The 9,824-nt window shown below is 42.4% G+C and overlaps 1 protein-coding gene across 3 annotated transcripts in view; it reads right to left on the reverse strand.

Moving 5' to 3' along the window:
• Pip5k1b (phosphatidylinositol-4-phosphate 5-kinase type 1 beta) overlaps positions 1 to 9,824 on the reverse strand; it is a 267,662-nt gene that overhangs the window by 86,032 nt on the left and 171,806 nt on the right. For all 3 annotated transcript variants that reach the window (XM_031389975.1, XM_031389976.1, XM_031389977.1), the window contains exons 6-7: positions 8,568 to 8,720; positions 2,099 to 2,398 (exon numbers count right to left, since the gene is read on the reverse strand). In XM_031389975.1, coding sequence (XP_031245835.1) covers positions 2,099 to 2,398; positions 8,568 to 8,720 — 453 coding nt within the window. The remainder of the gene's footprint in view (positions 1 to 2,098; positions 2,399 to 8,567; positions 8,721 to 9,824) is intronic.

Genomic DNA, 9,824 nt, shown 5'->3' on the forward strand with positions numbered 1-9,824 from the left:
GGATACAGAAATTGTGGTACATCTACACAATGGAGTACTACTCAGCTATTAAAAACAATGAATTTCTGCAGGATATTTTTTTGTTTGCTTGGTTCCCACTGCTCCTCCTATGACCTGTCAAAAGATAATAACAGTAAAACCTTAGAGGTAGGAGAGCCTGCCCAGCAGTTAACAGTGCATGCTGCTCTTCCAGAGGACCTGATTTGACTTCCCTGTACCCATGTCAGGTGGCTCACAACAGCCTGTGGTTCCAGAACCACCCATCTCCCATGGTAGGCACACAATTAAAAAAATAAAAATAAATCATAAGGAGATCCTTAGAGTGAATCTTCACATCTCCATTGCTGAGACTGATTTGTCCAGACACATGTGAGCTCTGTCATTGACCTGCTAAGCAACGCTGCACAAGTTTTTTCTTTTTAAAATTAGAAAACATTTTCACATGTGTGGGTGTTTTGCTTATATGCATGCCCGCTGCCCACAGAGGCCAGAAGAGGGTGTTGGATCCCTGGAACTGGAGCTACAGATGGTGGTGAGCCACTATGTTGGGGCTGGGAACCAAAGCTGTGTCCTCTGGAAGAGCAGCCAGTGGTTTTACCTCTAAACACGTTTCCAACTCTCTTCTCTTTTTTTTTCAGGACAGGGTCTGACTATGTAGCGCCAAATGGCCTAAAATTCTCTATGTAGACTAGGCTGGTCCAGAGACCAGCCTCACAGAGGCTTCTACTGCCCCAAGTGTGATATTAAAAGCATGTACCACCACCCCCCCTCCAGACCTGGATTACCTCTTTTTAGGAATTTCTTCAGCAATGAAAACGGGAGCACAGTTGTGTTGAATTCAAGGAGCTCAAAGGGAGAAGGAAGCGATGACTAGGGAGCCTTAGACTACCTGGCACACTGTGTGCTTTCCATTGCTACCTGGCACACTGTGTGCTCTTGGTCTGCCATTGCTGCATAATCCATTATGGAACCATTGTGTTAATGAAGAAAGCAAAATCCAAGGAGTTAGTTCCATGAGCTATCATAAATGCTACAGCAGGAGAAAAGGAAAAACCCAGGGAAAGTAGAATCAGGGTCGGCCTTCCTCACCTAAGTGTGGCCAGGTTGTATGTGTGGGTGTAGGTCCTTTCTCCCTCACAATAATGCATGTCATTTACCCAGGCCCAGGGGAGACCCAGAAAGGCACAGCATGAATAGCATAGCCCTTATTTCTTGGTGGTCCTGCCTAGAGGTGCTATCGGTTTTCTAGAAAGCCTTGGCAAAGGTCCAGCCTGTACCATCAGGTCCTCTGCTCAGCCCAATAATGCTCGTCAGCTAAATGGCCTGAACAGGCTTTCCAAGTCCATCTGGATAAATCTGTCCTAGTCTATTTCTAGACAGTATATGTATTAAATCATATCAGCCTTCAGCAGCTATCAGAATAATATCTTTATCTTTTTCCCCCAAAAGGATTTTTACCCACTTTTACCATATAAGATGCTAAGGGTTTTGGTCACTTGTATTTATAAACCAATACGATAAGGTACATGCATCACTGGCTGGGGAATCCTTCCTTACCTTGACAATCACACGTTCACAGAGCACTGGTGCTCTAACTGGTAACCTCACTCCCAGGGCCTCACAGACCACAGAACAGTGGGAGCATTTATGGGTCACAGAGGGTCTCCAGACAGCCCTCCATAAATCCCACTAAGTACATTTTCCCTAAACTCAGTCTCCTCAGTTGAAATCCATTTCATCCACGATTTGAATACAGTTTTCCTTGCTGGTTTCTGCATTAAATCTAAATTTAATTTCCTTTACAACTACCTTACCCCAAGGGAGGAAGGAATGTAAAAGTTCTCATGTTATTTTATCAAAGGAAGCTGACAGAGACTATTATGAAAGCCTGCAAAGATGTGTTAACAGAGCCCAGGTCATTCCCTCATCACTCACCATTTCCTCAGAGATCAGGGAGCCTGGGTCAGCACGGGGGTGGGGAAAGACGGGACTGCACATATCTATTGTGGAACTTCCTCATATCTATGCTATTGGCAGGCAGCAGCTAGAGCTCCCACAATTGAGATTATGTCAAAGGAAATCAGAGACATGTCCTTACCCGGCAGTCTCTCTGTAGTGTCTTCATAAGGGCATTGTATGTTTCTGTATCGAAATACAGCCCCTCGTGCATGTCCTGCAGGAAGTCCAGGTCCTTAAATGTGGGGTTGGGCTTCTCCCTCTCTTTTCGGGATGCTCTTCGCTTGTATGTGGAGCCTTTCAGGTCATAGGTCAAATGCATCCTCATGGCACGCGGCAGTACATTGTTCATCACTACAATGCGGATGTTGATGCCTCCTGATTGCATGCAATACAGCCCATAGAATTTTGGCAGAAGAGTCCTTGGATTCTGGTTTAAATTCTAGAATGAAATAAAAAAAAAAAAGGAAAAATTTGCTCTGCTCCATTTTCACAAAATCATTTTGCAGTAAAAGTGAGTTTTGAAGTTCATATGACTGAGCACAGGAAATGCTGCTATGAATGTTCATTGTAAAAAAATCAACTTCTAATTTACACTCCCTATGCTTCCTGCCTTCTCCTCACTCAAGTCTTCTTATTAGTCCCCTTTGTTCTCCTAGAAATTTAATCCTTTTATGTCACACGTACTTATATACTTGAGTTTTTTTCTTTTTAAAGATTACATTATTACATTATTTCCCTTCCCTCTTCCTTGCTCTAACCCCTCCCATGTGCCCTCTCTTACTCTCTTTCAAACTTACAGCCTATTTTCTTTGTCACTACCTATATGTGTGCATACTTGATATGTAATATATGATATGTGATATGTGATATATCATATATAAATACAACTTGATCAGTCTGTATTATGTTGCTTGTATGTGCATGTTTTCAGGGATGACTGTTTGGTATTGAATAACCAAATGGTTGTTCTTTTTTTTTTTTTTTAATCACATTTTCCCTTACTTTTTGTGTGAGCATGCAGGTGTACACATGGCATGGCATGAAAGCACAGGGGGGAGAACAAATATTCCTGGAGGCTGGCTCTCTCTTTCTATCACCTGGGTCCCAGGGATTGACCCTAGGCCTTGGGGCTTGGTGGAAGGTGTCTGCGCCTAATGAGTCATCTCACTGTTCCTACAAACATTACTTTCATGTATCAAGAGTCACACATAAGGGACGAGATAGTTTTTTGAGACGGACTCAATTTGTTCAATATGATTTTGCTGCAATGATCCTTCTCCTATAAATGACACACTTTCATTCCTCTTTATGGCTGACAGACTGTCTTAGCTAGGGTTACTATTGCTGTGATGAAACATCATGACCAGAGAAACTTGGGGAGGAAAGGGTTTATTTGGCTTACATTTCCTTATCACAGCTCAGTATCAAAATCAGTGAGTAGGAACTCAGGCAGGGCAGGAACCTGGAGGCAGGAACCTGATGCAGAGGCCATGGAGGGATGCTGCTTTCTGGCTTGCTCCTCATTGCTTGCTTGGCCTGCCTTCTTTTTTTTTTTTTCTTGTTTTTTTTTTTTTTTTTTTTTTTTTTTTTTTTGAGACAGGGTTTCTCTGTATAGCCCTGGCTGTCCTGGAACTCACTCTGTAGACCAGGCTGGCCTCGAACTCAGAAATCCACCTGCCTCTGCCTCCCAAGTGCTGGGATTAAAGGCGTGCGCCACCACCGCCCAGCTTGGCCTGCCTTCTTATAGAACCCAGCACCACCAGCCCACAATGGGCTGGGCCCTCCTTCATCAGTCACTAATTAAGAAAATGGCTTATATCCCAGCACTTGGGAGGCAGAGGCAGGCGGATTTCTGAGTTCGAGGCCAGCCGGGTCTACAGAGTGAGTACCAGGACAGCCAGGGCTACACAGAGAAACCCTGTCTCGAAAAACAAAACAAAACAAAACAAAACAAAGAAAATGCCTTACATCTGATCTTATGGAGGCATTTTCTCAATTGAAGTTGCCTCTTTTCAGATCTAGCTTATGCCGAGCTGACACAAACTAGCCAGCACACACACATATTTGTGATGCATTTTAAGAGTAAGTGGGATACTTAAATAGCTTTCTAAAGGGCGTATAAGAAAGACTATGATATAATGGAGTGGAGAGATGGGTCAGTCAGTGGGTTAAGGCAGTTGTTGCCAAGCCTTGCTAACCTAAGTCTAATTCCCAAACTCCCACTGGCCCCAATTCTTTCTCCGATCCCCTAATCTGAGGAAACAGCTGTTTTACATTTTTTATATAATTCTATATGATTATGTTAACCTTATGCCTATTTTTAAAAAAGATTTATTTATTTATTTATTTATTTATTTATTTTTATATGTATGAGTACACTGTAGCTGTATAGATGGTCGCTTGCTCCGGCCCCGCTCGCTCCACCTTATGCCTATTTTTGTTCTGTCTTATTTTTATATGTATGAGTACACTGTAGCTGTATAGATCACTTGCTCCGGCCCCGCTCGCTCCACCTTACGCCTATTTTTGTTCTGTCCTTTGTCAGAGTCATATTTATCTATTTCTTATGCTTTTATTTAGTACTATTTTTTGGTAGCTTAATAACTTAGGTTTCTATTTTCTTCCAACTTTGTAATAATTTTCATCATTATATTTGGCCTTACTTCATAAGCAATAAATGTTATGTATGTGAGAGATCTGATATAGGAACATAATGTCCATGAAGCAGATAGCAAATAGGCTTTCCCTGTTGAGTTTAAATCCATCCTAGGGTAATAAAACACATTGACAAATACACATGGGTCTGCTTCTGGACTCTTGAACCCCTGACCCGTCTATTGAAATTGTAGTTATATAATGTGCAGCTTTAAAAGAATCTCGTTTTCCTTACTTATTGTCTATATATGTTGGATTATCTCCATAGTGGGCATGTACATGCCATGATTCATGTGTGGAGATCAGAGGACAATTTAGAGAAGAGAGTTTTCTCCTTTCAGCATGTTGGGTCCAAGGATCTGAGTCATGCTGCAAGGTTGGGCGTCAACAACCTTTACCCACTGAGGAATCTCAATGGTCCATCCTACCACATCTGTAACACTACTTACCACTTTAAAGATTTTTAGCACAGGATATACAGAAACATTGTTTCCCTTGTGTGTGTGTGTGTGTGTCTGTGTTTGTGTGTATGTGTGGCACTTAGTATATACCTGTGTGTATGTTTGTGTGTTGGCACCTGTGTGTGTGTGTGTGCAAGCATGTGGAGGCCATAAGTTTATACTATCTTCTTCAACTCCTTTCTTTTCTACTTTACATATTGAGGCAGAGTCTCTTGTTTCAAGCCAGAAAGAGCTCATAGTTTCTGCTAGTTTAGCCAGCCTGCTTGTTCTAGGGATCCTGCCTCCATCTCTCATGCACTGGGATCAGGGATGGGCCTCCACACTTGCATGGCACTTACACTCACTTAGGGACAATAGGAATCTTTACACTAGCAAGTTCAAGAACAAGGTATGGATCGTCATTGTTTCACATTGTTTTATATCTTTAAATAAAATTGTAGTTCTATTCAGATCACTCTCTTTAAAAAAAAATCCTTTGTTAATGTTTTTAGATAACATACAAAGTAATAAACATCACTGAGTTCTTGACTTTAAATTGTTAATTTGACACACTCAAATTGTTAATTTGACACACTTCCTGAGAGGAAGGCCTACAGAGATGAACTTTCTAGATCAGATAGATGGGCCTGTTGCATGTCTGTGGGTAACTGTCTTTTTTTTTTTTTTTTTTTTTTTTTTTTTTTTTTTTGGTTTTTCAAGACAGGGCTTCTCTGTGTAGCCCTGGCTGTCCTGGAACTCACTCTATAGACCAGGCTGGCCTCGAACTCAGAAATCCGCCTGTCTCTGCTTCCTAAGTGCGGTAACTGTCTTGATGTAGACGGATCCAGTCCACTGTGGGTATTGCCATCCCTAAGTAGGTGATCCTGGGCTATATTAGAAAGCTACTTAAGCATAAGCCTGTACGTAAGCTAGCAAGCAACATTCCTCCAGGTTCCAGCCTTGAGCTCCTACCCAGACTTCCTTCAATGCTGGATTATTAGTAGAGGAGTAAGCCAAAAGTCCTCTCCTCTCCAAGTTGTTTGTGGTCCAAGTGTTTTATCACAGCAACAGAATAGAAACTAGAGTACATTGTAACCTATGTAAACGTGTGCACTCGAACACACACACACACACACACACACACACACACACACACACACACACACACATTATGACTTGCTCATATCCACACCCTCCCTTCCCATCTCGGCTCCCTGGCTTTGATGATCCTCCTCCACATATAGTCTTAGCTTCTCTCTCAAGTCAGATTATATGAATACTTGTTTTGAAAGATTTAAGCATTTTGGAGCTTTTCTTATTACAATTGTTCCTGAATTGATTACTATTCTGAGGTTATACTCACTGTAACTTGTTTCCCAAAGAGAATCACAGTGTCTTCCTATATGTTTATCTTATTTTTCTAATTCCTGTCATCACAAGGGCCTTCCCCCATTATATTCCTCCAGTGTCTTCTATAGGACAGAATATAATGGGAATCTACCTGAATACAAATTGACCTTATATTTTGCAACTCAGAAGGACTCTTACTATTTCTAGAGATTTCTGGTTTATTTTCTTTAACTTTTATTTATGTGTGCGTGTCACGCTGTGCATGTGTGTGTGCTCCCAGAGGCCGGAAGAGGTTTCCAGATCCTTGGAGTTGGAGTTGGATAACTGAGTCCTGGGAGCATAGCTCACTCAGGTCCTCTGCAAGAGCAGCAAGTACTCTCAAGCAACGAGCCATATCCCCAGCCCTTGGCTTATTTTCTTGAAGATCTTCATATTTTTAATTGTGTCATGAGAATGTTGCATATAGTCTTCTCTGTTGTAGCGACTTCTCACAAAGTCACTCTGAAATTCTAGCACAGGTGTGAGGATAGTAGGGCTCCTCCTCTCCTGTTATTTCCAGGGAGAGAACTCTTGCTCCCCAAGACTTTACATGAGTCTCCCCTTCCCCTTAGCTTCTCTCTCAAGTCAGATTACATGAATACTTGTTTTGAAAGATTTAAGCATTTTGGAGTTAGTGTCTTATTCTGAAGTATAGGCTGACCTGGAACTTCTGACCTTGAACTTAAAGTAATTCTGCCTTAGCCTCACAAGTGCTTGATTAGAGGCCATCACGCCTGGCTTCTACGTACCCTTAGAAGTTGATAAATGTAGAACCTATGCGTGTCCTTTGTCTGTCTGTCTCTATCTATCTGTGCTTATTGGAGAAGGTAAGTCACTGGGGGTGGGCTTTGATGTTTCAAAAGCCTATGCCAGGCCCAGTCTCTCCCTCTTCCTCTCTGCCCCCCCCCCACTCTCTCCCTATTGTCTGAGAATCAGGGCATAAAGCTCCCAGCTGTTGCTCCAGTGTCTGCGCCCCACCATGATGATCATGGACCGGCCCTTGTAAGCAAGCCCTCAATTAAATGCTTTTTCTTTCATAAAGAGTAGCCTCGCTCATGGCATCTCTTCACATCAATAGAAAAATAATGGAGCCAGCCTGTTTAACCTCTGGTCCTGAATTCTGGCATGTAGTATGCAATGAAAGCTCATATAGATCAGGTGCTGGTATATGGTATAGGAGCTGGAATGTAGCCTCTGGCAGATTGACCTCAGCAGCTTTCTCTCCCTGAATCATTTGTCTTCTTTTCCAGTTTAATCTTCGCCTCAGTTGTCTCATCTATGCCCTGGCAACAACTACAGTGCCTAAGATTGCTGTTAGGATTACAGAGTTAATGGGAACAATACCCAAAGCCTTGCTTATCCAAAGGAGACAACTGATGAATGTCACCATGGACAGTACGACCACTGCTGAGTGCAAAGCGCATTGCCTCCTGTCTCTCACTACACCGACACCACACAGACCCTGTTTTCCAGCTCTTAGGTGCTGAGGGAGCAAAGGTTCAGCAGCTGCCTTGCTGACCCAGGTCGCTGCAAGGTGATGATGACTGAGCTACACTTAAACCTAGGACTGTGATGTAGCAACAACTATGCTTCACTACTCAGTTCTCCATTTACGCCACTTTCTCTTCTGATACCGGGTCTCTCTGTGTATCCAGGTTGGCCTTGAAATTGCAATCTCCCCTCCGTAGCCTCCCAAACACTGGGATAACAGGTGTGTACTGCCATGTTGGGTTCTTACTTCTTAGAAATAAAAAAATTACTATTATTACTAGCATATATATATATATATATATATATATATATATATATATATATATATATATATATATATATATATATATATATATTTGTAGGTATTCGCATGCCACAATCAGAGAATGATTTTGTGGGATTGTTTGTCTCCTTCTACCTACCACGAGAGTTCTGTGGACTGAGCTCAGTTCAGGCTTGTGTGGTTAATACTTGAGCTATCTTTACTGGCCTCTGACCACTGCTTCTTACAGTCTATTGGATGAAGGCTACAACATAGTCTAAATACAAGAAAGGAAAACACACAGGAACAAAGCCCCTCAAAGGAAAACCATCAACCCAAGACAGAAATGATAGCTGCACGCAGCCTCTTACCATGTAGTAGCCCGGCAGTAGCTTCTGCAGGAACTCCGCTTCCTTATGCTGAACGGTTTTGATGATAAATTCATCATCGCTGGTCAAGAAAAACAAGGACCCACTGGCTCCAGGATTGGACAGTTCTATCAGAGGTTCACTGCAGATGGAGTACTGAAAAAAAAAAAACCCACAAAAAGCATTTTATGCATGCATGCACATATGCATTCATGCATGCATGCATGTATATAGTTATTTATGTGTTCACAGTGCTGAACTGAACCCAGGACCTTGTCAGGCTTGGTAAATGTTCACCAAGGAGCCATAATGCCCACTCGACTAAGTGAACATTTAAAGTAAACTTTTGGGGCCAGGGAGGAGGTGACCAGGTAAAGTGTTTGCAAGTATTGAGATCTGCATTTGGATAGCATTGTCTCCAACGGCCAAGTATAAAACTGGGGGCATACACCTATAATTCTGGTGCTGGGGTGGCTGAGATAGGAAGATAGATCCCTGGAGCCTCAAAGCCAACTAGCCTTGTTGTGTCAGCAAACTCTGGCTTAGTGAGAGGTCGTGTCTCAAAATAACGTGGTGAATGAACAGTACAGGAAAACATCTGACTCTTGCTTACACACACACACACACACACACACACACACACGCACACACACACACACATACATACACACACGTGCACACAAGAACATGTACACATGGATGTATCCAACACATACAAAGCTAAAAGTGTACTCTTTTTTTGGGATAGGGTCTCTCCGTGTACACCAAGATGATCTCAAATTGGTCATTCTTCTGCTTCCACTTTCTTACTCCGTGATTATAGGTCTGTGCCACCACGCATCCGTAGTTTTAATGTTTTAAATGTGGGCGTGTATGTGTGCATATGCATGTCACGCAAAGGACAAGCTTGGGTACATCCTCAAGAACCCTGCCCACGTCTTTTGAGAGAGTCTTGCATTGGCCTAAAGCCTATTAATTAATGAATTAAGTAATCAGGCTAGACAAGTTGACCAGTAAGACACAGTGACCCCCTGTCTCTCCTCCCTCAGTGCTGGGATTACCAGAGTATGTTCCTATGTTTGACATTTTAAAGGGGGCTTTGGGAGTTGAACTCAGGTCCCCATGCTTTCCAGGCAAGTACTTACTGACTGAGCCATCATCATGGTCTGGCTAAAGTACTCTTAGTGTACATGATGTTTCCATGGATGATGGCAAAGTAAAACCCATTTGGCCTCTTTGAATGAACAATAAAAGATATAT

The sequence above is a fragment of the Mastomys coucha genome, unplaced genomic scaffold, assembly GCF_008632895.1.
Source record: "Mastomys coucha isolate ucsf_1 unplaced genomic scaffold, UCSF_Mcou_1 pScaffold21, whole genome shotgun sequence".
In the NCBI taxonomy this organism is placed as follows: domain Eukaryota; kingdom Metazoa; phylum Chordata; class Mammalia; order Rodentia; family Muridae; genus Mastomys; species Mastomys coucha.